At 52.0% G+C, this 26,769-nt stretch overlaps 1 protein-coding gene across 1 annotated transcript; it reads left to right on the forward strand.

The window, feature by feature from the left end:
• Window positions 1–1,619: 1,619 nt before the first annotated feature.
• On the forward strand, window positions 1,620–25,772 carry CPA5 (carboxypeptidase A5). The gene is made up of 12 exons (XM_043590458.1): window positions 1,620–3,434; window positions 3,937–4,148; window positions 6,004–6,085; window positions 7,119–7,253; window positions 15,720–15,818; window positions 16,968–17,069; window positions 18,189–18,290; window positions 18,635–18,745; window positions 19,182–19,272; window positions 22,526–22,725; window positions 23,019–23,103; window positions 23,624–25,772. The coding sequence occupies exons 2-12, from the start codon at window positions 4,033–4,035 to the stop codon at window positions 23,809–23,811; spliced, it is 1,311 nt and encodes a 436-aa protein (XP_043446393.1). The 5' UTR covers window positions 1,620–3,434; window positions 3,937–4,032; the 3' UTR covers window positions 23,812–25,772.
• The last annotated feature ends 997 nt before the right edge of the window (window positions 25,773–26,769 follow it).

The raw sequence follows: 26,769 nt of genomic DNA on the forward strand, positions 1-26,769 counted from the left end.
GTCTGGGTGGCTCAGCTGGTTAAATACCTCCCTTTGGTTCAGGTCATGATCTCACAGTTCGTGAGTTCGAGCCCTGCGTCGGGCTCTGTGCTGACAGCTCAGAGCCTGGAGCCTGCTTCGGATTCTGTGTCTGCCTCTCTCTGCCCCTCCTCCCCTCATACTGTCTCTCTGTCTCTGTCTCTCTATCTCTGTCTCTGTCTCTCTCTCTCTCAAAAATAAACATTAAAGAGTTGGATGCTTAACCAGCTGAGCCACCCAGGTGCCCCTGAAGTCAGCTTTCTACTCTGTCAAGGGTTTTAAGAACAGAAGTTCTTAAAATTTAATTTAATTTTAATTTTCTTGATTTTATCCATCCTTCCCTCCATGGGAAGGTTTATGTTCTTTTTTTTTCCCGTTTGTGTCTTATTTAGAAAAATCATTCCCTATTCCAGTGTCAGGAGATATTCTCTATGTTGTCTTCCAAGTGTGTTATAGTTTTGCCTTTTACATGTAAGTATTTGAATCTACCTCGAATTGCTTTTTACATGTGGTGCAATAGGGATTTAATTCCAGTTTTTCCATCTATACCTACAAGTGTCCCAGTGACACGTATTGAACGGTCTGTCTGCTTCACAGTAATCTGCCGTGCCGAGTCTGTGAAAAATGAAGTTTCCAAATATGCTTCGGTTTGTTTCTGGGCTCTCTCTGTGCCAATACCATACTGTCTCGATTACCGTAGCTTTATAATATGTTTTCCTGTCTGGCAGAGAAAGTCTTCTGTTCTTCAGGATCGTCTTGACTCTTCTTGGGATGTTTGCTTGTTTGTTCGTTCGTGTTTTTGGTATCCATTTTTATCAGCTTGTGACAGTTGGTGAAATGGTTGGGTTTTTGACCACAATCGCATTGAGTCTCTAGATCTATTTGGGGTAGCTGAAGAATAAATACATGAAGGTTAAACTAAAGGACATCAAAGACAAGAAGATCTCCAAAGCAACCCGGGGTAGGAAAAGATCACCTACTAAGGAACAGTGAATAGACGAATTAATTACCTTTTAAGGGTAAAAATGGAAGCCAGAAGACTGTGGGAGGATGTTTCCAATGTGCTGACAGAAAAGCAATAATCAACCTGGAATTGATATCCAGTTAAACTCTTTTAAGAATGAAAGCAAGATAACAAAAATTTCAAACAAATGAAAACGGAGACTATCACGAAAGGAAAGTTTTAAGAGCTATACTTCAAGCAGAAGGAAAATGGCCATAGACGCTAGGTATGTTCTTCCAGGAGGAAGATCAAGAACTCTGGGGTTGAGGGAACTCTTCCGGGGGGGGGGAAATTTGCTGACTTCTCTGATGTCTGCCTTTTACTTCTTTTGGGGATCTGTAGATTCTTACTTTCGTGCCCACTCAGTGATGTGTTTTTAACGTTTATTTATTTTTGAGACAGAGAGAGACAGAGCATGAACGGGGGAGGGGCAGAGAGAGAGGGAGACCCAGAATCGGAAGCAGGCTCCAGGCTCCGAGCCATCAGCCCAGAGCCGGACGCGGGGCTCGAACTCGCGGACCGCGAGATCGTGACCTGAGCTGAAGTCGGACGCTTAACCGACTGAGCCACCCAGGCGCCCCTCAGTGATGTGTTTTAAAAGTTATTAAAAATATTTCATCGTATCCAGAATTTTAGTGGATAAAATGTTTCATGGGGGCAGGGTTGTTTGGGTGTCTAAACCACCCACTCACGGGACGTAAAAGTCCTCCAACAAAACTTCTTTCGGGAAACTCTCCCTGTCTCAGCCCATGCGGAGTCCTTGTTATCTGTCCTCATGGTAGATTGTATTTTCGCCTTAGAGCACATACGCCAGCTATATTTTTACAATTATTTATATGCTCTTTAAACTAATTGTCTACTCACCCCATTAGAAATCTAAGGTCCAGGTCTGTATTGTTCTCTGTTTTCTTCCCATACTTTATTCCTAGTAAGCAAGTGCCTGGCACATTATAGATATGCAGTAGACGCTTATTGAGTAAATGATTAGATGAATGATTATTTTTTGGTTAGAAGCCAATATTAGGTATTAACTCAAGCCCCGCTGTGTGTCTCTGCTTCATATCCAGCCATTGAAGGCCCTGCTTTAGGGCTAGTGAATTCCCATAGAACTGTGCCGTGTAATATGGTAGCCATCAGCCACCGTGGTATTTAAATCAGTGAAATGAATTAAAATGAAATAAAATAAAAAAATTCAATTCCTTAGTCTCACTGGCCACATCTCGAGTGGCTAGTGGCTATCCTATTGGATGGCACAGACACGGAACATTTCCATTATCACAGAAAGTTCTACTGGAAATTCTCAAGAATTCTGAAGTGCTCGTCTCTCTTCCTCTCTTTCTTTTGCTCTTGCTCTCTCTCTCCCTCTCTCTCTCTCTCTCTCTCTCTCATCCCACCCCTAAACCAAATACAGGGATAGTTGTCTCATTATTAGTGACTTAAATGATGCTTTTGAGCGAGAAGATGCTGGGTACTTCTGGTGCCTAGCACCATCCCACTTTTTTCTTTTAAATTCCTGAGCTGTTGTTTACTAGGACGTTCTTTTATTCCTGTTTCTACTAAAGCTGAATGTTACTTGGGTGGAAAGCCTAATTGCTTTCTTTTCTAGGTCCTTAAACCCTTTGTTAATGTTTCTGTCTGAGAGTTCCCAAAGCCAGGGTTCTAGGAGAGTTTGGCATGTCTGAACAACTGAACCACGAAATAATGGAGTAGGTCCGGCGGGGTGTGGGAGCAGGGCATTCTGTCAATAAAAGAGCTCCCTTCTCTGCACACATGGCCAGTTAATTGGCCATTCTGGGGAAGTATGGATGGGGAGGGGGGCTTCTGAGAATCGCCGGTGACAGTTAAGTGGCCTTTTGTTGACGTCCTCTGCTGAACAACTTTGTTGGATTTAGTCTCTGCCTTCCCCGCCCCCCCCCCTGCCGCGTCCTGTGGATTTTCTGTTAGATTCATCATTTACCATTCACGCATCATCTTTCACTCTCTCCTTCCAATATGACTGCTTTGTGTGCTGGCCTCCGCTTTATTCCTGCTATTCCCAGCCCATAAAGGGGGCTGTGTGGGCCTTCAGCAGGACTGAGAAATTGAGTCTGCTGTCTGTTGAGAACTATAATGATTGCAGTGACCTTCATGTCTGGCAGAAAATCCACTACCTGTGCCGGCATAATGGCGGCCAGCTGAACGTAGAGAAAAGGGAGTCTTCGCCGAATTCCTTCTCGTGCTATATGTATTTCCTTTGTTCCCCTCTCTATTCCCTTCTGTCCCCCGTCTCCCCACTGCAACTGGAGTGCTGACCTAAGATGCAGCTGTGACTAAGAGCTAATGCTTGGAAATAATAATACATTCTATTTTGCAGGCTTTGCCAAGCCAGATCACCCACGTTGTCTCATCTAATATTCCCCCCAACCCCTGTGAGGTAGGGAGGGGAGGTATTATTAACCCCATTTACTGATGAGTAAACTGAGACTTAGAGAGATTAGGGCAGTTGCCCGAGGTCTTTTAGACAGGAAGTGAGCCCATGGTCCCTGTCTCTAAACCCGGCGTTCTTTCAATGGCGTCCACACCCTTATGCGTAAGGAGGACGTGGCCCAGGGGAAGCGTGAGCGGATGGGGAGGGAGAAGGAGAGCAAAAGAAAAGAATTAAATGAGGAGGCAGGAACGGAGTGGTTTCCTGGGGCCTTCCAGCTACTCTTCTCTTTCTCCGGAGAAGGAGGACTTGATGTCCACCAGAGGCTGGCCCAGCAAACCTCCAGGGAGGAAGGAAAGCCAAGAGCCTCGTCTTCCTCTTTTCCTCTTTCCTCTTGCCAGGAGGGGACTTGCCTAGCCGTGGGGAGGGGTGGCCCTAGCTCTGTCAAGGCCCTGCGTGTGGGAGCCACATGCTGGGTCTCCCCCAGAGAGAACCTAACGCCCCTTCTCAGGCCGGGCCTGCCGGCCTTTAGGTGCTGTCCTGTCCTGAGGCTTCGGCCATGCCTGCGCACGAAGAAAGGCCTTGAAGCTCGCCTGAAGGAAGAAGCATGCAGGGGGCCCCTGGAGGAGGCGTGGGCCCCGGGCTGTCCCCTGTGGACAGGTGGACGCTCCTGGTCTTCAGCTTTATTCTGGCAGCGGCTTTGGGCCAAATGAATTTCACAGGGTGAGTGGCTGCTCCACAGTGGGAGGAAGGGCTGCTGAGAGCTTGGGGACCAGGTGTGCCAGCAGGGAGGAGGCTGTCTTCCTGGGACCTGGTCGAAGGAGAGGGAGTTGGGACCTCACTTCCCATTCAGGTCCATAATCTCCCACTCTCCCACTCAAGGGTGGGACAAGCAGCTGTCTTACTGTCCTTCCCCACATGAGTTCTTTCTTCTTCTTCTTCTTCTTCTTTTTAAGTTTATTTATTTTGAGAGAGAGAGCACGAGTGGGGCAGGGGCAGAGAGAGGAAAGGAGAGAGGGAGAATCCCAAGCAGGCTCTGCACTGAGAGCCTGATGCGGGGCTCGAACTCATGAACCAGGAGATCATGACCTGAGCAGAAGTCAGACCCAGGCGCCACTCTCCCCCGCCCCCCCCCCCCGCCCCCCCGGCCTCCACAGCATGAGTTCTTAATCTGCAGCCCATGGGGAAGTTTCCAGGCCTCCAAGATTCCCCTGATTCTTGCTTATATGTAAACTTGTTTATCTATTTTTTTTTTTCCTGGGGGGATGGTTTCCTCTGATTTTGAAAAACTTTTTTGAATGTTTATTTATTTATTTTTATTAAAAAAATTTTTTTTTTAAAGTTTATTTATTTTTGACACAGAGAGAGCGCACGAGCATGAGCTAGGGAGGGGCAGAGAGAGAGGGAGACACAGAATCCGAAGCGGGCTCCAGGCTCCGAGCTGTCAGCACAGAGCCCGACGCGGGGCTCGAACCCACAAACCGTGAGATCATGACCTGAGCCGAAGTCGGACGCTTAACCGACTGAGCCATCCAGGCGCCCTGAATGTTTACTTATTTTTGAGAGAAAGAGAGAGGCAGAGCGTGAGTGGGGCAGGGGCAGAGAGAGAAGGAGACACAGAATCCGAAGCAGGCCCCAGGATCCCAGCTGTCAGCTGTCAGCACAGAGCCCGACATGGGGCTCGAACTCATGAGCTGTAAGATCATGATCTGAGCTGAAGTCAGACGCCCGACCGACTGAGCCACCCAAGTGCCCCTGGTTTTCTCTGATTCTTAAAGACGTTAGTAACCCCCAGAAGACTCTGTATCTGTACCATATGGATACAGTATTGTCCTCCTTTGAAAACGGATAAGCATTAGGATTTTACCCCAGGCTCTCTAGGGACATGTTTCTCAGCTTCCCAGACGTCACCTAATGGAATGACCCCGAAGTATTCCCATAGTGGTGATTACAGGGGGTTGGGGGGGGGGCAGGGTTCATCCTCCCTGATATCCAAGCCAGTCAGGGAGGGAGTCAGCGGCATCCCGGGTGGCGGACACCGGAGGTCACGCGCACAGCCTCTCGCGGCCTCTCCACCAGGATGGGAAGGGCTCAGCTTCCTCTCGTATGTTAGCGTGAGGCTCATCTCGCCTTCCATGTCCTCAAGCTCTTGAGAGAAGGCTGGAAGGGGCACAGGGTTTGGACAGACCATGGCCTTTGGCCCTTGCACGAAGAGCACTCGGGGTCACTGTTGGTCTCCCCTGCCCTCTGTATCTATTCCTTTCTCCCCTTCGTTCCTTTGGTTTCCCAGGCCTCCTCCATTCTCCCATACTTCCTCCCCTGTCTTGCTGCTGGGTTCATCACTAGTTGTGACGGGCTTTATTTAGTGGCTCGGGTGGTCTGTCCTTGGTCTGGAGCGACCGCTGTCTCATGCTGAAGGACTCGCGTGCTTCCCAGAGTGGCACGTCTTTCTGCTCAGTCTCCTCCAGCCTCCCAGCCTTCCTGCCGGGTCCCCTCGGCCTGGTCCTCAGGGTCCCCTAGCCCAGCCTTCCAGGGAGCCGTCTCAGCATCTCCCTCCACCCTCCCTGTGTCTTTCCAGAGACCAGGTTCTTCGAGTCCTGGCTAAAAATGAGAAGCAGCTTTCACTTCTCAGGGATCTGGAGGGCCTGAAGCCCCAGAAGGTGAGGACTCCTCAGGGCTGGGGAACATGTTCTCCACTTTCTTACAGTGGCCTGCGTCTTCAGCCCCCTGTTCTGCTCCCCGGACCCCAAACCTGCCCCTATCATATCTGCCAAAGATCACAACACCGTGGAAAATCACATGTGGGATCTTCTTCAGGAAAGGTTGGGAACACTCGCCCGGAAAGTTGGGTGGCCTTTCTTGGCCTTCTCCTCTGTCCTAGATGGGGAGCTGCCGAGCAGACCCTGTCAGGGGCCACCTCACAAATGACTGGAGTGTCCGGAAGCCACCCGGGGAGTACATATGTCTCTGGGTGGGATGCCATGTAGCATGCAGACTGGACACATCGGTTTCCCCCACTGAAAAGGCTCAGCTTGGTGAACCTGTGTTTTATTTGGGTTCGTCCCTGTCAGCCTGAGCATTTGTTTCCGAGAACGTTTGTCCTCTGCAAGTATTCCACAATGGAAAACATTTTCTTCAACAGTTACAATAGAAGGGTTTTGTTTGAGGGCTGCCGAAGCAACCGGGTATTTCTGGATGTGGCCCAAAGCCCCTGTCCCTATTCGTTTGAGTGCCCCTATCTACTAGGACTCATAACACTTTATAACAATTCTCTCCCTTTTACAAGTTGGTGAGTAGACGTAGCATTTGGAGGTCATGGGAATGCAGGTTGGGTTCCTCCCCCACTCCCCAGGGCTTGAGGGCAGTGATGCCTCCCCCTTCTGACCAAGGTTCTTGTCCACGTGAATGCCCCGTATGATGAACTGTCTCACTTTTAGCAACTGTTTAGGGTTCTTGGGGTCCAGGCGAAGTTGGAGTGAGGCTGGGAGTGAGGGTGCTCGGAATCGGAGAAAGAAACGCAGCTCGGGGGTTTTGTTTGCCCCCATCTCTGTGCTCGGCCTGAGGGTTTTCATTTTGGAACTGGGGCCCTTTTAACTAAGAGAAGAAGACCGTCTGCCTGTCTAAGGTGCCCACAGGATCATGTATGAGGACACGCGATTAAACACATCCATTTTCCTTTCCTTTGTGGCCAAGGTGGACTTCTGGCGTGGCCCAGCCAGGCCCAGCCTCCCGGTGGATATGAGAGTTCCTTTCTCTGAACTGAAAGACGTCAAGGCTTACCTGGGCTCTCACGGCCTTGCTTACAGCGTCATGATAAAGGACATCCAGGTGAGGTCCTGCCCCAGCACCACGGCTAGGGTTTCACCTTCCACGTGCCTTTCTGGTTTGAGCCCAGCCCAGAGGAAAGCAACCCAGGGCTCACAGTGGACAGGTTTCTAGAGTTCCGTCCGCATTCTTGTGGACCTGCTATAGAAGGAACGACACCTCACACTTCTCAGAGAATATTTAAAATCTAGGACACAGCCCACGGTCGGGGGAGGGGGGACGTCCTCCTCGTGTGGTAGTGGCAGTCACTTGTGGACGAGTCCTCTTGTGGGGGGATTTGCAGCTCACAGCAGAGGAGGAGACCAGGGAGGAGGGAGACAGGAGCAAGTAGCTCGGGTCTTTCCTGGGCACCCGGGGGAGGCAGCTCTGGAAGAGTCCCTTTGCTTTTCTGACCGTCCCCGCCGGCCTGGCCGTCCCACGACACTTGTACCGCCAGGCTCTCGGTACTAGGAGGTACCAGGCTCCTCTCCCAGGCAGGATTCTCCCGGGGGAATAGCTTTGGGAGGGCTGCACACCCACCCTTGGGTAGGACAGACAGAGCCTTCATCCCGGCCCTGCCCGTGTCCCCACCCGCCCTGGTCGGCGCAGCTTACGGTGTCTTTTCTGAACACCGTGACATTTTATTTCTGTTGTTCTGTCTTCAAGGGTGTCCCAAGGAGCCCCCTTCCTAAAGCGCTTCTTGTGGGCACCGCGCGCTGGTTAGGCGCCTCTGGCCGCACCCCTCCACAGATGCTGTGGTGCACCTGCAGGGTCGCGTCCCCAGACATTCCTCCCCAGCCACGGCACGCTGCAGCTACTCTCTGAGGGCGCTGAGCGTGGGAACCCAGTCTCCCGGAGCGCACACACATGACATCACATGCCCAGGGATAAACGCATCAGGGGCATTCCTTTCCCGCGAACGCACCGGGCTGGGCCACTTAGATCCGTGCACAGACCTTTGTCCCTCATCGGGCACATGTGTTTGCTGCTCAGTGCGTAGGGGTGGCCTCTTTCTCTAATTAATCCCCCCCAAACCCAAATGGGGAAACTCCCCGCAGACAAGACAGGGTACCACATCGAAAGAAAGAGCCCTCGATTCTCATTTTTCGCCCACGCGGGCATCTTCAGGTTCGCATTTCCTCGCTTCTGCCCCGCGCTGAAAGCCCGCAGCATTTAGCCAGCAGATGCGAAGAGGTCTCTCAAAATGTTCTGTTGATTTCTGCACATCAGGAGTGGCCCCAGAGGCACCTCTGAGCCTGCCCCCTGGCTCCTCTGGAGCTGTCCTCAGCCGGTCCTCCCCTGTCGTCCCCAGGCTGGAATCCCTTCCGGGGGCGCTTTTTACTCCCTGTCAGTAGTAGATGCCCTGGACTGTCTGCCCTAACCCAGCCGGGCAGGATTTTCCCCAACACCTCGCTCTGTCTGCAGTGCATCAAGCGCCGATTGTCATACTTAAGATCCCATTTTGGCTTGGAGGGAGCTGGGGTTGGGGGGGGTAGGGGAGGCTGCCGTGTTGAGTTGATTTGTGGTGACGAGGGGGAGGGTGTCCAGGAGGAGAGAAGCTCAGAGGCGCTAACAGGAGGGGAAGGCTTTGCACCACTCAGGTTTTTGGCCTCTAGCCTTACGTTTCGGTTATTGACGCACGGGCCTAATCTCTTCTGAATCTTCCGGATCTCTCTGCCGCAGCGTTTGGCTTAGCCTCTCTTGCGCGGCGGGCCCTCAACGGTCTCCACAAAGACTCTGTTGGCAGGTTCGGAAAGAGTGTGCCCAGACAGAGGCCTTGCTATTAGGCCGGTCTTTGTCTCCAGGGCCCCCTCTCCTGAGCCCCTCAAGGTCCAGGCTCGGGCCTCTTATCTATCTTTATGCCCTAGCGCCTCCCATGGCACCTGCCACTCGGTTGGGGCTTAATAAATGTTGGTTGAATTCACGGATGCGAGGAAAGGAAAGAAGTGAGGGTGTGTTTGCTCCGCAGCACTAGGCTGAGAGGGAGCGTGAAAAACCTTGGGGCCGGCTTCCGGCTTTCGCTTTGGCCAGGGGTGCTGGAGATTTTTGAGGAAGGGAAGTGTCCCCTGCTCCCCGCCCTGCCCCCCCCCCTTCCCCCCAAGCTGTGATCAGACGCGTGCTTGAGATGGAAGAGCTGGGTTCATTTGTTCCATCTACTGATATGGAGATACCTACTGTGTGCAAGGTGCAGGAAACACAAAGACAGGAACTCCGGTTCCGGTTCGGTTCCGTATCCAGGGGAGACGGGTCGTGGGGGTGGGGAGTGGAGGGGAGTAAAGCAGTGATTACAATGGAGTGGATGAGCTTGCTGATGGTGCTGATGGCGTGCAGCAGGTTGCTATGGGAGCCGAGGACAAGAGGCTCTGCACGTAGGGAGGCTCTGAGAAGGCGGTAATTACGGTGCGGCTGAAGAGCAGGCGAGGGGGGGACCGGGAGGGGAAGGCCCCCCCCCCCCACCCAGTTGACCGTGAGGCCCGACCAGATCACAAGGGGCATCCTCTGTTGGGTGAAGAGGTCGAGATTTATCCCGAAAAATCATGGGGGAGCCATGGGAGGGCTCTGACGGGATCAGATTTGCATTTAAGGAAAAAAATCCCTCTGACGGTGACAATGTTGAGCTGGGGACAGGAGCAGGGAGAGACTGACAGGCAGGAGGGTGCTGAGGAAATTGCAGTGGGCCAGGCAAGAAATTATCTGATTCCGAGTGAGCTCTATTTGCATTTAATTTTTCTTCACCTCCCCCTTTTTTCTCAGCCCTTTGGTTTTGGTGTTGTTGTTGTTTTTTTTTTTTTTTTTCTCTAGGATGAGTCACCATGGAAAAGCTTCACTTGAGCAATCAGCTCTGTGGATTTTAATGGCTTTTTTCTGATTACAAAATTAATAAATATTCATGTTAGATAATTTGGAAAATAGGGGAAAGCACAACGGAGAACACAAAAATCACCCGGGCTCTGAGCATCTAGAGCAAAATGCAATTTAGTGTAAATATTGCTTTGCCAATTTCCCCCTCTCTACTGGATCATTCTCATTAGCATACAAATGTAGCGTTATTTCTCTTACCCCCCCAAATCCTCTCTCGATCCCGTCCCCCCCGTCTCCAGCTATCACCCCATTTCTCGGCTTCCCCGTACAGCACAACGCTTGGAAATACGGGCCATACTTGCCACCTCCATCCTTCTCCGTGGGTGGACTGTCCACCCCTCACTTCACCAAAACTGCCCTTGACATTCGTCACCCACAGCTCCTACGCCCAACTCAGTGGCCAACTTTGAGTGCCCGTTGTTCTTCCACCTTATTTAGCACAGCTGGTTGCTCTCTCGTCTTTGAAACATGTCCTGTCTTGGCTTCCGGGACACTGTCCTCTCCTGGATGTTATCCCATCTAACTGGCTCTCCTTTGCCAGAACTATTTCCCAGTTCTGTCCTTTGACTTCCCCTGGATCCTCTCATTCAAGATCATGGCGTTGGATACCTTCAGCCTCCTGAATATTCCCATACTTGCATCTCCAGCCAGACTCCTACGCTCACCCTGAACTCCAGACTCGGGTCTCCAACCGCCTCTTCCTCATTTCCACCTGCCTGCCTAACGGGCGTCTCAAATGTCACCGTTCCCAACCGAGCACCCCCCCTCAACTTGCTCCTCCACAGCCCTTCTCCATCTCAGGAAATGACAACGCCGTCCTTCCGGTCACTCAGGCAAGAAGCCTGGAGTCGCCCTCAACTCCTTTCTCGCATCCCACATTCACCAAATCCCGTCAGCTCTCCCTTTAAGTTGTATCGTTACCAGGGCACCTGGCTGGCTCAGTCGGTTGAGCGTCCAGCTTCATCTCAGGTCATGATCTCACGGTTCGTGAGTTCGCGTCCTGCTGTCAGCACAGAGCCTGCTTCGGCTCCTCTGTCCCCCTCTCTCTGCCCCTCCCCTGCTCCATCCCCTCTCTCTCAAAAATAAACATTAAAAAAAATAATAAATAAAATGTATCTTACCATCCTATGCTACCACCTTGGGCCAGCACGCCATCAGCCCCACACCTGGATTGTTCTAAGAGTTTTCTAACTGCTGTCCCTAATTCCATCCTTGCCTCCCTGTTGCCTCGTCTCAAAACAGCATTCAGAGGGGTCCTTTAAAATTATTATTATTATATATTATATCCCATTATGTCACTTCTCTGCTTAAAGCCCTCAATGACTTCCTAACTGAGAGTAAAAGCCCAAGTCCTCAAAATGGCCCTGAAGTACAACACCCTCGTCACTGACTGCTCTCCCCTGGCTCGCTGTGCTCCAGAGACCTGGACCTCTTTCTTGTTCCTTGAACTTGCCTGACCCATTCCTGCCCAAGGGCCCTTGAGGAGATTCACGTCTCGGGGCCTTTGCACTTACTGGTCCTTGTGAGTAGAATGCTGTTTCTGCAGATACCTGCATGACTTATTCCCTTGCTGCTTTCAAACCCTTGTTCACACGTGAGTCACCCCCCAAATTACTATCGCCCTGCCACCCTCCTCTTGCTCCTCCTCATGGCTACGTGCTAGGCGACACTCCAAGCATTTTACATGTATTAACCCCTCTAAGCCTCACGGGAACCCCTTAAAGAATGTGCTCAAGGGTGTGATAACGTGACCCCCATTTTTGAAGGCACAGGGAGAGATGAATACTTTGGTAAACCGAGGCCCAGAGAGATTAGTGCCCCGTTAGTGATGGCGTCGAGATTTAACCAGAGGCAGCCTGGCCCCGGGCCCTGCACTCTTTGCTCCTGAGCCATCTGCTTCCTCCACAGTTGTCACTGTTGTTTGTGTGGGTGGTTTCAACTCTGCCTTTGGGGCAGTGAAGCCACCCGTTCAGCCTTGACCTCTGAGGGGGTCCACGCTAAGCACCCCCGGGTCTGTAGCCACCCACCACGTAGGCACAGACTGCATTTGCTACCAGCCACGCAGCTGCTACTGCAAATGTTGGGCCTGTTAGAGAAGGCCAGGGACACATGAGGAGAGGTGACCTGCTGCTGTCACGGAGCGGGGGTGGGGACGGGGGGGGGCGGGGGGGAGATGCTCCCCGTTCACCGTCACCCGGAGCCGCGTCCATTTTATGTCTGCGCGGCTGGAGTTCAGCGGCCGAGTGCTGGTTCCCTTCAGGCGTCAGCTTCGCCCTTCCTGGGCCTCCCGTGGCCTCCCGCCCTCCTCCATCCTGGAGGTGCTGTTCTTTGCTTAATGTTCCCGTCCTTCCTCACCCCTGTCATAAATTAATTCACACCAAGGTATTACTTTCCTTGTCAGGTTATGGCTTCCAGGGAGGCAAATGGCTTGCTTCTGAGCCGTTCCTTTTTTTTCTCTGAGAGGCCTGACAGGGCTGTAATTAGGCTTCCCTGAGCCTGTGGCAAGACTGCGTTCTCTGTTGTCCCCTCTCCCCTCTCGGCCTTGTGAAGGGAGCCAACATCTGTGTATTTTTCAGGCCAGGGTAGATTAGCGTTCTTGGGATTGGGGCCCAGCTGTGAGGGCTGAGCATTCCCAATTTGTGAGCGGGTGTCACATCCATTCACAGGGCTGTGAGGGTGTTTGGAAAGTTATTTGCAGTTTGGTGCCCATTTCCCATTTGTCCCCAAGCCGTTCTGTGGAACAAAGAATGGCCTCCTGGGAGCTGTTTGCTGCTGTGGGAAGAGCTTCCCAATTTCTCCTCCCTGTCCTCCACCTTTTCCCACCGCCTCAGGTCCTCCGCCAGTCCCTAGGAAGTTCATCTCGGTGGGACTGGAGGGGGACTTCTGGGTGCACCGGCCCCGGGCTGCTGGCTCCCTGCGGCTGCTCACCACAGCTGGTAGTGCCCGGCCCAAAGTGATGGGCACACACTGGTCACGGTGGGCTGCTGAGATTTCCGTTGGTTTCCTGGGAGAAGACAAGTCCCTTTTGTTAGAGTGTCCCGGGGTGGTGCCTGTGCCAGCAAGGGTCAAGGCTCCTCCAGGCTTCCTTACTTGCCCAGCCATCCCAGCTCTGCCCAAGTGGGAATGTATCCAGCTTAGAATTCAGCCAGAAAACACTGCAATCACAATTGCCTAACGTGAGGTCGGTGCTCAAAAAGAAAAGAAAATGAGGCCCAAGCAGCGATTTCCAGTCCCATTTTTAAATCTGTGAACTTGAGGGTTGTGAGCAAGCTGACTGGGGCAGCAGGGTGAGTGGGCACTGGACAACGGCCTCGTCTGCAGGGATGGTGGTGATGCCTCTTTTCCAGCCCTGGGACTGAAGAGTCCATGGCTGCTACTTTATTTTAGCCATTGGGCCTTTTTGTTTTTGTTTTAGTATTATTTATTCATTAGAAGATTTTACTTATTGAAGTAGTAGAAGCATGCTGCCAAAATATAAAAATAGGGAACATTTAAAAATTGCTTGAAATCATAATCTTTCTCTCCTAACAAGCGTTGTTTTCATAGAGGTATTTTCTGACATTTTACTGTCTTATTTTTCTATGCTCAGGGTATTGCTTTTTTGTTATTTTTTTCAAATAGTTTTTTAAAATGTTTTACTTTTATTTATTTTGAGAGAAAGAGAAAGAAAGCAAGTACAAGTTGGGGAGAAGCAGAGAGAGAGAGAGAGAGAGAGAGAATCCCAAGCAGGCTCTGTGAGCGCGCAGCCCGACGTGGGGCTCGATCCCATGAACCATGAGATCATCATGATCTGAGCCAAATTCAAGAGTTGGACTCTCAACTGACGAAGCCACCCAGGCACCACATTTTTTTGTTATTTCAGAACACCTTTTAATTGCAAGAAGAGTATGATGGATTTTTCACCTGTTGTTAACATTTTACACATTTTCTTGCCCTCTCTGTACACACACACACATATACATACCTACACACACACACACACACACAGATAAACATACAGTTGACCCTTGAACAACCTGGGTTTGAACTGTGTGGATATACATGGATTTTTTTTTTTATAAATACAGTACAGTACTATAAATGTATTTTCTCTTTCTTATGATTTTCTTACTAATATTTTCTTTTCTGTAGCTTGTTTTATTGTAAGAATACAATATATAACACATATAACATACAAAGTATGTGTTAATTGTCTGTTTATGCTATTGGTAAGGCTTCTGGCCAACAGCAGGCTATTAGTAGTTAAGTTTTTTGGAAGTCAAAAGTTATGTGTGGATTTTCAACTGTGGGAGAGTTGGTGCCCCTAACCCTCTCATTGTTCAAGGGTCAACAGTATATACCTATAGGTATGTATACCTATCTATGTGTGTGTATATATGTTTGTTATTTAGTATTACATATAATACATACATTTATTATTCTTATTCACCTTTAGTTTTGATAGCTAGCCAGCCTTAAGGAACCCAAGGCTAGGAATAGGATGTCTGGGTTCTTACCTCACCTTTGCCCCTTGTTGGCTTTGCCATTAAGTCCCTTCACCTCTCCAATCTATTTTATCTCTGAAACACGAATAGTGAATTCCTGCCCTGTCATTTGGTCATCTGACCAGACCAATGGAGACAATGAGGATAAGGATGCCTGGTAAACTGAAAGGCTCTGCCTGAAGCAAGACATCATCAAGACCCCCTTGTGTGACTTCGGGTTGAGGTCTTCTGCTTTCCCAGCACCCTTTGTGGCAGAGAGGCCGAGGTACTTCCCATGCTGCTGGTCAGTGCAGAGTCCTGGGGTGCCTCTATCCCTGGGTGCCAGTGTAAGGGTATGAGCCTGGGGTGAAGGGCACTTGCCCACCTCACTGAATCCCAAGCTGGGAAAAGTGTCCCAGAATGATGTGGGAGGGCAACCCAATCCAACTGTATGCCCTCCCCATGGTCAGTGGGAAGTACTGTGTGTGGGCAGAGTACCAACTCCAAATGATACCCAGGACATTGTTTTTTGGTTCATCCATACTTGTGTTTAAGAGGCAGTTAAGACAGTAAGTAAAAGATTGTTGGCATATTAGTTCTGTAATTATTTGGATCAGCTTGCTCCATAGCTGGTTTCCCAAATGGCCTGGATATCAATTGTGTAGGCTACCCCCCGGGGGTAGAGTAGAGTGGGTCAGGGGGGCCCTCTGCTCCCCAGGGGGTCAGCTTGAGCCTTGACTCAGCAGTGTTCATAGAGGGCAAAAACAATGTCGGCAATAGATCACGAGCACTCTTCTAAAATACTTTCATATCCCTTATTACATTTTATCCTATGAGCTGGGCAGGGCAAGATATTGCTATCCTAATTTCCATGCTGAGGAAACTAAGGCCAGGGCTCCACAGCAAGTCGGTGGCAGGCTTGGAATGCAGCTCTCCGGACCCCTCGCCCCGTGCTCATTTGGGAAACGGAGGCATGAACACCAGCTGGCCAAGCAGAATCATCCAGCAACTGGCATCTCCTCCCATTGCGCAGCTCACACTCATGGTGGCTCGTTCTCCTGTGTCGGTGGTGTCTTTGTGCGTGGCCCAGCCGATGCGGGGTTCGGAAGAGGCCTGCCTGGCCCGGTTCTCCCCTTCCCTTCCAGTATGTGCTCTTGTCTCCTAGGTGCTGCTGGATGAGGAGAGAGAAGCCATGGCCAAATCCCGCCGGTTGGAGCGTAGCACCAGCAGCTTTAGTTATGCCTCTTACCACACCCTGGAGGAGGTAGGTCTGCCCAGTTGAGCTCCGGGCTCTCTTGTCCCTTTGGGCCCTCAGGGTCTCCCGACTCAGGCAGAGACTAATGAAAGACTCTGAGGTCCGCGGGAGAGTGTGAAATGACTCTTGGGGAGTCTCTGGAGAGCAGAGCAGACACTGGGTGAAGGTCTGTCAGACAGACAGCTTCAAACAGGTCCGGAAACCAGGATCCATATAGGGATAGAGAGAACTCAACAGTACAGCCCAGGGCAGGTCCGGGACTGAGGAAAGGTCTACTAGGCAGAACACTGAGGTAGGGATGCATCACTGGCCAGAGCAGAGCAGGTAGTGGCATCTCCAAATCCAGCACTGTGGCTGGGGACTCAGGGGTCTTGACTTCTCCACAAGCATTTCTGGTGTCAAGTGGCCCCAGCTGTGGGTCCTGGAGCATCGAAGGGACAGGAGGCCAGGCACATTGGAGAGCCATTTTGTAGAATAGAACAGAGTCGCCTCAGTTGGAGACAGTTCTTGCTCCCAGTTACAGCCCGCCTTTCTGGACACCCAGCCCAGAAAGAAACTCAAGGCATAGGTTCCATTTTCATGAAAAAGATGCGATGGGATTGATAGTGTCCCCTCTGGTATCACTGTCATTACTCTCCCGTTTCACATGGCCTGGAATAGAAGATCCATTTTTTTCCCATATGTTTGGTAATTCAATTATGTACATTGAAAGAGTGAGGGAAGGGGTTAATATGGCCTGTCAGTATTTATTGACATCCGAGATAAATAGCCCTGCCTTCAAACGGCTTAGAATCTCTAAGGGCCGAGAAGACCAAAACAGCTGGGTCGGTGGGGTCTGTCAAACGGACTGAATGGGCCAAGAGAGTGGAAGCAACAGAAACTTCCACCCTGAGAGCCTTGCAGGTTGACCCTGGGGACTGGGTAGGGTGAGGACACTCCTCTTCCAGCAAGAGGCTCAGCTCTGCACAGGGCCAGTTGCCTTGGACACCAGCTCTGCGTCTTTGATGTGTGCAGTTCTCCCGCTGGGTCCTTTTAGACCCTCAAGGGAGGTGGGACAGCACTGGGAGGGTGGGGTGGGGGAAGGAGGATATCCGGGGAGAGCCTGGGGCCCGCCCCTCCCTGCCTCCCTGCCGGTCTGACAAACTTCATTCCTTTCAGATATATAGCTGGATCGACAACTTTGTGGCCGAGCACTCAGATATAGTCTCAAAAATTCGGATTGGCCACAGCTTTGAAAATCGGTCCATTGTTGTCCTGAAGGTAAAGGCGGGCAGTGTTGACCACCAGACTCTACAGTGAGAGCCCCTGGCATAAGACTGAACTCACGTAGGGTCATGGCAGGGTGGGAGTTTTAGGGACAGAGAAGATGTGTATACTCCTGCCCCGAGGTGACCCACAGCTTTGGGGCTGTGGTGTTCAGGGACCTACTCTCGTAGGTATGGACAGGTGATGGTGCAGCGACCTGGCAGGTCCTGAGTCAGGAAGTAGGTGGGAGGGTTGCAAAGGAGATGGAATTGCAGGGTGATGGTCATCACCCTGGTCTTGGGAGGTGGATGCGGGTGAGTCAGCATTCTCCCTATTCCCTTGGTTGCTTCATCTGTGAAATGGGAAGGGAGATAAATAGAGGCCTCATTTACAAATCATTGAGGTCATCTGGTTCAGGCAGCCCCACAGATAGGCCCGAGTCTGTGGGGAGACCTCCCAGCCCTTCACGGGGGCCACTGGAAACAGTTGGAGCAAACTTGACGGCGGCAATGGCCTTGGCCATGAAGAAGGCAGGATAGGTAGGAGTGTGGAGTCGAGCCAAGCCAAAAACAAGTCTTAGTATGTGCCCTAAAGGGCCCCCTCAAGGCACTTGACGTCCAGCTCATCTAACTTGGGACTTGACCTCCTCATTCCCTGCTTTGATTTCCCCCAGGGGCCGTCCGTGTCCTCTCTTTAATGTGGCCTAGGACCTTGCTACTCAGAGTGGGGTCCTGGCACCTGCAGCAGCACCCCCGGGAGCCCGTTAGAAATGCCCAACCACAGACCCCTCCCCAGACCTACTGACTGAGAATCTGCATTTTCGTAAGATGCCGGGGGATTCGTGTGCCCTTTAAAGTTTGAGAAACACTAGTCTCAGACACTTTCAAGCCTGGGAAGCTCTGTGCTTCCAGCTGGATCACCTTGCTTCCCCAGTGCACCGCTGTGTCACCGGGGCTCCCACACGTGTGCACTTCATGGACCCATGCACGAGTCCCTGCATATACAGCCCCTGTCTCGGGACACAGGGCCGCCCCAGGCAGTGCCCATACACCTGGGGCCACCTTGTGGGAGCCTAGGGACAACTCTGTAGCTGTCTCCGTTCAAACCTGTTTGGGACCCGGTGCTTTTACCCAGTTTAGCACTGGAGGACCTCAGCGCCGGGCCATCTGGATCGACACTGGAATCCACTCCCGGGAGTGGATCACCCATGCCACTGGCATCTGGACCGCCAAGAAGGTCAGCACAGATGATGGGGGTGGGGCTGGGGTGGCGGCTACTCGACTATTTTAGGGCGCCCCTGGTTGCGAGATTGTACTTGGCTCGTTTAAACCTCGGGGGCTCTCTACTCTCCTGTCCTTTGGAACAGTTGCCGTGCGCTCTGGCCTTTTGCAGCGCAGCGCCCACATCCACCCTCCGCCTTCTAGTTGTTTAACCTCCAAGCCCACGAAGAATGTATCTGATGGCCTGATGCCACCCCTGCCTGCGGCCACCGGCTGTGCGGAAGTCCTGATCTACCTCAGAGGAGGGCCTGCCCGCGCCTCCCATCCCTCACCCTGTACCCACTCTGCCCTGGCCTGCAGATTGTCACTGAATATGGCAAAGACCGCACGCTGACGGACCTACTGAACGCCATGGACATCTTCATGGAGATCGTCACCAACCCTGATGGGTTTGCGTTTACCCACAGCATGGTGAGGACATTCGGGAGGGAGAGGGTCAGGGGTCAGGGTCAGCTCTGGGGGGCGGGGCGTGCAGGAACGGTCACTGTGGCTTTGGGAAGCTGAGCTGAGGTTCACTGGGGGCTGGCCCCTCAGGGGCTCCTGGTGGAGAGTCTCACGAAGGCAGGCAGGTGACTCAGGTACTGCAGCTGCGACTCAACCCCTGTCCTGCTGCCCAGGGAAGGCCACTGTTGGCAGCCTGTCCTCGGGCCTCCCCCCACACCACAGCTTTAACCATAGGTGATCCGCAGTCTTGGCCCAGCCTCGTAGCAGCCCCATCCTGCCCTAGACATTCCTTCCTTTTGCCCCTCTCTGTCCCACCAGACACCCCCCACCCCTTCCTGGACAGGATGTCGGAGGCTTCCATCCCTGGGAAAGGGGTGAATGTCCCCCGCCCTGGGCTTTTCAGAACCGCCTGTGGCGGAAGAACAAGTCCACCAGACCTGGAATCTTCTGCATCGGTGTGGATCTTAACAGGAACTGGAAGTCAGGTTTTGGAGGTATGGCAATCTGCTGGACCTGGGGGCAGGGCTGGAGAAGGACGTCTTGGCACGTCTCTCACACAGTCAGGTTATGTGGACTCATAACCGGAGAGGCAATGTAGTTAGTTCATGCGAGTGAGTCATGGCAGGAACAGGCAAGCACACGCCTAGGATTGGCTGTGCGATATGGGGAGGGGTTGCACATGCGTGGGCCACGTACGCATCCGCTCCAGCTTCGCGGGAAACGGCTCCTTGCTGCAGGGCTCAAATCCTAAATATGGCAGGGAAAGGTACAAGAGAGTCTTCAGGTTGTCCCTTCAGGAGGGACAAGATAGTCTTGCTGGTTGTTCAAACCCTAGAGTTTATATGCCCCCCAGATCTCTCCAGCCCTTCCTTGTAGGGAGCCCACCAAGAGAAAATGCCTTCAAACTCATTTCCCGAGAGTCATGACCTGAAATTTGCCCTCTGGGGAGGCCAGAACAGTAGTTTAAATCTAAAATAAGCCAAGTTCTTATCACTGACACTGTCTGGAGCCTGGTTTTTGCTTGCGACCCAGTTGCTTCGTAATCCTGGGCTGATGGACTGGTGCGTATCTGCAGGCCATATTTCTTCCAGGCAGAGGCAGGCAGCTTCCTCTCAAGTTCTTGGTGTTCTTCCTGATTATCACCCTTACCACACCGGGGACGTAGGGATTAGATGGGGAAACTGAGGTCCCCAGAAAGCCTCGGGACTAGCATGTGGACCCTGGGAATGCAGCGATTTGATGAATGGGATCCTGGGTCTAGCCAAGACAGGTTGCGTGGTGGGCACCCCCTATTCTGGGGGTGTGGTGGGGTCGGAGTTTGGCTCCACAGGAGGCAGTGCCGTTGCCGTTGAAAAGCAGATCCGCAGATGGATGGCCAGACCAATGAGACAGAACATTGTAGATCTGCCCATCACTGAAAATCTAGCTTCTTTCAGTCTGTTTTCATTGAAAAATAAGCATCTAAAGCATCCAGAGCAAGGCGCTCAGCCCATGGTGTGGGGGCTGCCTGAGGATCTGGCACTGTGTGTGTAACCACTTGTGTAAGGGAACACAACCGTGTAAAAATGGGTGTTTTCACCTTCAAATGACCAGCCCCTTTGCCCCAAGTTGCAATCCGCGAGGGCCCCTCAGAACCGGCTGCAGTGAGTACCCATGGACCCTGAGACACACTGGCTAGCAGAAAGACAAATTACCTTTTAAAGAAAATAACTTTTGTGTGTTTCACCACAGGGGGCTGGAGGAAATCAGTATATATACAATGTAAAAAAAAAAAGTATGGAAAAAAAAAAAAAAAGCCCAGAGGGGACAAAAAGCTCCCATAATCCCACCACCCAAAGATTACCGCTTTTAATAATTTACCATGTCCTTCCAGAGATTTCCCCTTGCTACAAATTACATTTTCAGAGAAGGAAAAATAAATAGCTAATGAATCCATTAGCAGGTACTTGTGACACAGGCAGGCTCAGAGGACTTTGACTATGAACGTCAGAGAGAGGCAGGCAGCTAATTCCCATTTGGTCAGGGGAAGATTAGTTTATGCTGCTTAGCTCAAACCAGAACTAATGGCCTGAAGTGTTTCTCCATATTTGGGCAAAGCCACCTGGTCGTTGGCAGGGGAACCGCTTTCCTTGCGTGGGCTGCAAACGCAGACAAAGCTTTCAGCCTCCCCCGCTCTGCTCATCTGTTGCTGTTTGTCATTCATCGAGTGTAGCAGGTGCAGAAGCTCCCGGCAGACACAACAAACAGGGCCACTGTCCAGCCTGGGGGGCCGCTCCTCACCCTTGCTTCCTGCAGGCACATCCCCTTCTCACCAGGGTCCCCGCCCCGGGCGAGGACCCGCAGACCGAGGGGGTCTCACTCCCCGGTGACAGAGTTGCCTCCGGGCCTGCCTGTGGACAGAAATAGTGTGTGTCTGGGTTGGTGACTCAGGCTGGAAGATTTTGTTTATGGTTTTATCATTGCCTTAATTTAATTGCTGCATAATGAGTAATCTGTAGACCATCCCTCCCACTCACGCTGCCCTCCCCTGCGCTCTTGGGGAGGACCGGTTTGCTGCAATCCTAGTGCAGCATCCGAACCAGTCCATGGGCCAGGCCCCCCAGTCCTGGGGCCAGTGCACTGCCCTGAGGGTCTGGGGGCGGGGGGCCCTCTGGCATCCTTGGGAGGCTCCAGAAGTTGGGGTGATCCCTGACCTCTGCATTGGGCTTGTGCGCAGTCATTTCAGGAAGGAGGAAGAAGAGGAAGAACATGGATGGCTCCTTCCAAATAACCCCCAAATCTTGACCAACCCACAGCCCAGCCCCCCATGACGTGGCCCCTGGGGAGGGCAGGCAGACAAAAGAGGAAGAAAAGAAATGGAGAGCAAAGAATCTAGGAGATAGGAGCAAGTGAAATTTGCCAACAGAATAGAAGGTCAGTTCCTCTTTGTCCTCTCCCCCAACTTAGGTCCCCAAGAAGAATCGTCAAAGCCTCTTTACACCTGTGGCTCCCAGGCCAGCTTCAGGCAGCTATGGGGATCTAGTCTCTCTCTTTTTGGCCCCAAGTTCATCTTGCTCCTGGGGCCACAGCTGTGGCAAAGCTTGAGCAGATGCTAAGTCTGAGCGCTCAACTGACCAAGTTTTCCGCATGGCAGTGGACGGTCGGCAGAGAAGGGTCAGCTCACAGGGGTGGCTGCTCATTGAGGAAGCCAGGGTTGGAGACCTAGAGTTTCTTCTGAAGGCAGCTGCCGAAGAAGGCCCACTTTTCTAATGGAACAAGTGAGGACTTAACCAAAGGACAAGCCGGGGAGGCTCTCTACAGGACAAGAGAGTCGCTGAGTCGACCGTCTAAGACTAGGGTTTGTGATAAATACCCATCCAAATCTCAGTGGCTTAATATAGTAAAAGTTTGCTTTTCATGCACAGGAAGCTCAATGTGGGTAGGTGACTCTCCTTGGCAGCTTTCTCCCAATCGTGAGAGAAGCTTTCACCCCAACCGGGATGCTTCCTCCATCTAGAGGTTTTTGCTTTCAACCACATAGACTGAGGAGAGCGTGGAGAAGTCATGCCTGCTCTTACGAGCCTCCAGCTAGAAGTGACACCTCATTACTGCTCACATTCTCGTTGGCCGGAAGTGGTCACATGGCCTCAACCAAACTGCAAAGGAGGCTGGGAAATGTGGAGGAGTAGCTGGATGTTTTGTGAGCATTAAGTGTCTTTCCCAAGCCTTGGAATTTGAAGCCTCTGGGTGCTTTTCTTTTTCTTCCAGGAAATGGTTCTAATAACAACCCCTGCTCTGAGACTTATCATGGGCCCTCCCCTCAGTCGGAGCCAGAGGTGGCTGCCATCGTGGACTTCATCACATCCCATGGGAACATCAAGGCTCTGATCTCCATTCACAGCTACTCTCAGATGCTCATGTACCCTTACGGCCACTCACCGGAGCCTGTTCCAAACCAGAAGGAGTTGGTGAGCTTGGCTGCTGGGGGCTTGGGGGAGGCATCAGGCAGGCTCCCACAGGGTTGAGGCCCTCACTCTGAAACAAGGGTCTGGACCAGTTGACCCCATGGTAGGAAGGAGAGGAGAGCTTGTTGTGCTCACGTGTGGTCAAGTTCAAAGCCGGAGGTGCTGTGCTCCCTTCTCGTGAGAGTCATCTACATATCCAACTTCCAGGACTCCTGAGTTCCCGTTTCTCAGCAGCTGGTGAGGGTGTGGGAGCACGGGGAGCCCCGGCCTCTCACCCTCTGGATGTAATCTCGCAGTACGATCTTGCCAAGGACGCAGCGCAGGCCCTGTATGAGGTCCACGGGATCCAGTACATTTATGGCAGCATCAGCACCACCCTCTGTGAGTGAGCCTTGCCCTGGCTGCTGCTTTCGGCACCACATCCACCGGGGGGTGGGGTGGGCGGGTGCGGTCTCTTTGCCGACTGGCAGCACTGGTTGGCCACGGGGCCATAGGTCTGACCGGGCTGAGTCAGAGCTGGTTTCCAGTCGGAATAGAGGGGTGAGTGGTGGCACCCAGAAACAGGCAGCTGCTTCTCTGCAGCACTAATTAATGCCCAACTCCCAATGCCTGGCCCTGTGATGGTCCCTGAGAGAGGAGATCTTAAGGGTGGTGGCCTCGAGGAGCTTTCCCTTTGCCGGGGGGAGAGAATGGGGAGAGAGGGCAGGGGGTGGCCCAGGTTGAGGCCTGGGTCAGGAAGCTTGATGTTGTCCGGGGTGAGTTGGGGTCAAGCTCCCAGGGCCCACTTACCACTCAGGATGCCTCTTAGCAAAACACCCTATTCTTCCTTTGGGTGGGGGGGGCATTTCTTTGCCTTTTTTTTTTTTTTTTAATTTTTTTTTCATTGCCCTTTTACATCCAGATGTGGCCAGCGGGATCACTGTCGACTGGGCCTATGACAATGGCATCAAGTTCTCCTTCACCTTCGAGCTCCGGGACACGGGGCGCTATGGCTTCCTGCTGCCGGCCTCCCAGATCATCCCCACGGCCCAGGAGACGTGGCTGGCGCTTCGGACCATCATGGAGCACACCTTGAATCACCCCTATTAGCAACACCACCGAGGGCAGAGCGGGAAGGTTCCTTCCCTTCCCCGAGGACCGGGGCTCCTCCTGAAACCCAAGTGATGCCTCCTGTTCCCCACACCCCAACCCTGACCCCTTAGGAGATAAATACAAGTTTGAACAGGCTTGATGGCCTCTGGGGCTGGCCACCAACCCCTTTGGGCTCGCATTGAGGAGGGGAGAGGGGCACTTGAAATGCCTCTTCAGTCCCCAGGTACTCAGGAGGGTTGAGGGGCCAGCCGACCTTACACTTGCTCCTCCTGCAAATGTGGGTCCTTCAGGCCCACGGCAGACAGTGCACCTGCTGGGGGCTGCTAGTAGGCACATTGTCCCCTTGGTGTTTACATCCTAAGATGATCCTGGAGGGGACAATGTTTGATCAAAAGCAGTGGCTCTCCGGTGCCGACATTTCCGGCACCTTGAGGGAGAAGTGGGGACAGGCAGGCAGCTTCCTCCTCTTCCTGCTTCATTTCCTATGTTGGTAGGGGTCAGGGGTTCATTTCAGACTCCCCCTCTTTGAAGATCCCATTCACCCTCTAAAGGAGAGTGAACAAGTCACTGGTTTGTGACCTGCGCCTCCTGGGCACCCTCGCAGTCTCCGCTGGTCCTGGACAGAGTCACGGCCAGTCAGGGCCAGCACGGCGAAGCCCCACACATCCAGGGAGAGGAAATCCTCTTCCCCACCCCTCTTTGCCACAGTCACCATGGTTGTCCTGCGCTGAGCGGTTAGTCCCGGCCCGGCATTTACTAAGTAAGCACTTTATTTAAGGGAGAGAAGGGAGAATATTTTGAGATAGAAGAAACAAGATGCACCCCCTCCCAATCCTGAGGCTTCTTTATTTTTTTTTTTTACATTTATTTATTTATTTATATTATTTATTTTGAGAGAGACAGAGACAGCATGAGCAGGGGAAGGGCAGAGAGAGAGAGAGAGAGAGAGAGCATCCCAAGCAGGCTCCACGCTTGGCAACGCAGAGCCCGACACGGGGCTCAAACTTACGAAACCATGAGATCATGACCTGAGCCAAAACCAAGAGTTGGACCCTTAACCCACGGAGCCTCCCAGGCGCCCCTCCTGAGGTTGTTCCTAATACTTTCCGCCTTCCTCCACCACCCCCCTCCCCCCCCCCCCCCCCCCCCCGGGGAAGCAGAGATAGTGGGTCTGTTTGCCCCGCCCTCAGGGCAAGGCAGGTACTCTGAAGAAGCTGGAGGTCAACAGCAACGCTGGGTGGGTCTGTGCACGTCTGAGGCAGAAAGCGAGACTTTCATTTGCAAGGGCCAGACTTTGGTTTTGTGGCAAAAGAGGAGGATTGTGGGTACCCGGGAGCTGGCCCCTGCAGGACACAGAGTTTTACTCTAAATCGCACACATGGAAGAAAGGGTGAAGTGAGAACAAGTCCCTCTTTCCACCCTAAAAGGAGATAGAGGTTAAATTGGTAGATGGAGGGGATGGGTAGTGATCGGAACTCTAGGTAAGGCCCAGGTCCGAAAGGGCAATGAAGGAGCAGGTTAACAATGGCCGAGCCAAGGGGTCTAGGCAGGTTATTAGAGTGTACCCACGAGGCTGGGTACACTCTGAGCTGCGTAGCGCTCTGAGCAAAGAAATGGTGAGGAGGCCTGGGTGGAAGCAAGCGGCCATGGTGGCACAGTGGCCATCGACTGGAGATGCCTGTGCCCAGGACCTGCCATGCCATGAGGAGGCCTGAGCAAGTCAGGGTAATGAACACCCGAAGAACCCAGATCCTCTCCAGGGAAAGAGCCAAAAGAAGGGAAGCATCCCGATTTGCGCTGTGGTTTCTCCCAGGAGACAGATTTTTTTTTTTAAAGCTGGAAGTGATTTGAGCGAGCTAGAATTTCCAAGCTAAAGTTTTCTGCTATTAGCGGGAATACGAGGCCATGGGCTAAATTAGTATAAGCTACAGATAAATAAAGCAAGTTATACCTTTATACACCGGAGTGCGTGATTATAACTTTTGTACCCTCTGTGCAAATATTTGCATTTCAGCCTCTTGGGGAGGATAGTATCAGTGTTTAAAAGATTTTTTTTTCTTAATGTTTTTATTTGTTTTTGAGAGAGAGACAGAGCATGAGCAGGGGAGGGGCAGAGAGAGAGGGAGACAGAATCTGAAGCAGGCTCCAGGCTCCGAGCTGTCAGCACAGAGCCTGACGTGGGGCTCGAACCCACAGACTGTGAGATCATGACCCGAGCTCAAGTCGGACACTTAACCGACTGAGCCACCCAGGTGCCCTGATATTATCAGTATTAATACGCTTGTATTTCAGATAAGGAAAGTATGATGATTATTTGGACAGGTTTTTTTAATGTTTATTTATTTATTTATTATAAAGAGAGAGAGAGAGAGAATGTGCATGAGTAGGAGACGGGCAGACAGAGAGAGAGAGAGAGAGAGAGAGAGAGAGAATCCCAAGCAATCTCCATGCTGTCAGCACAGAGCCCGATGCAGGGGTCAACCCCACGAACCGTGAGATAATGACCTGAGTGAAATCAAGAGTTGAATGCTTAACTGACTGAGCCACCCAGATGCCCTGATTCAGAGAGATTTTAAAGGCCACACAAGATCTCATGGATGGGAAGTTGTCAAAGGGGTTTTGAATTCGGGTTTGTCTAACTCCAAAACCACTATGTCTCCATTTGTCCAAGTGTGACCTGTGGCCACATTGGCAGCAGAATCCGTGGGGAGTAATTTAATGTGAAGATATTTGGGTTTAATTCCCAGAGTGAAACAATCTCTGGGGTGTACCCCCCCCCCCCCACACCAAATATGTATTTGTACCATCTGCCCCAGGAGTTCTGAGGTCCCTTAAAGGCTGAGAACCACCTGCTTTCCTGTCTCCCAGAAGAACACATTTGAGTTTCCCTGGGGGAGTTGGGGCCTTGGGTCTCCCACCTTTTGCCATTATCTGTTAGGGCCGAGGGTGGTTACA

The sequence above is a fragment of the Prionailurus bengalensis genome, chromosome A2 (assembly GCF_016509475.1).
Source record: "Prionailurus bengalensis isolate Pbe53 chromosome A2, Fcat_Pben_1.1_paternal_pri, whole genome shotgun sequence".
Taxonomy (NCBI): Eukaryota; Metazoa; Chordata; class Mammalia; order Carnivora; family Felidae; genus Prionailurus; species Prionailurus bengalensis.

Bases quoted from the DNA above. Each gene is read 5' to 3' on its own strand.
- CPA5 (XM_043590458.1), top strand. From the start codon at position 4,033: ATGCAGGGGGCCCCTGGAGGAGGCGTGGGCCCCGGGCTGTCCCCTGTG. The intron at 4,149-6,003 runs GTGAGTGGCTGC...GTGTCTTTCCAG, and splicing joins GGCCAAATGAATTTCACAGG to AGACCAGGTTCTTCGAGTCC. The intron at 15,819-16,967 runs GTAGGTCTGCCC...CATTCCTTTCAG, and splicing joins CTTACCACACCCTGGAGGAG to ATATATAGCTGGATCGACAA.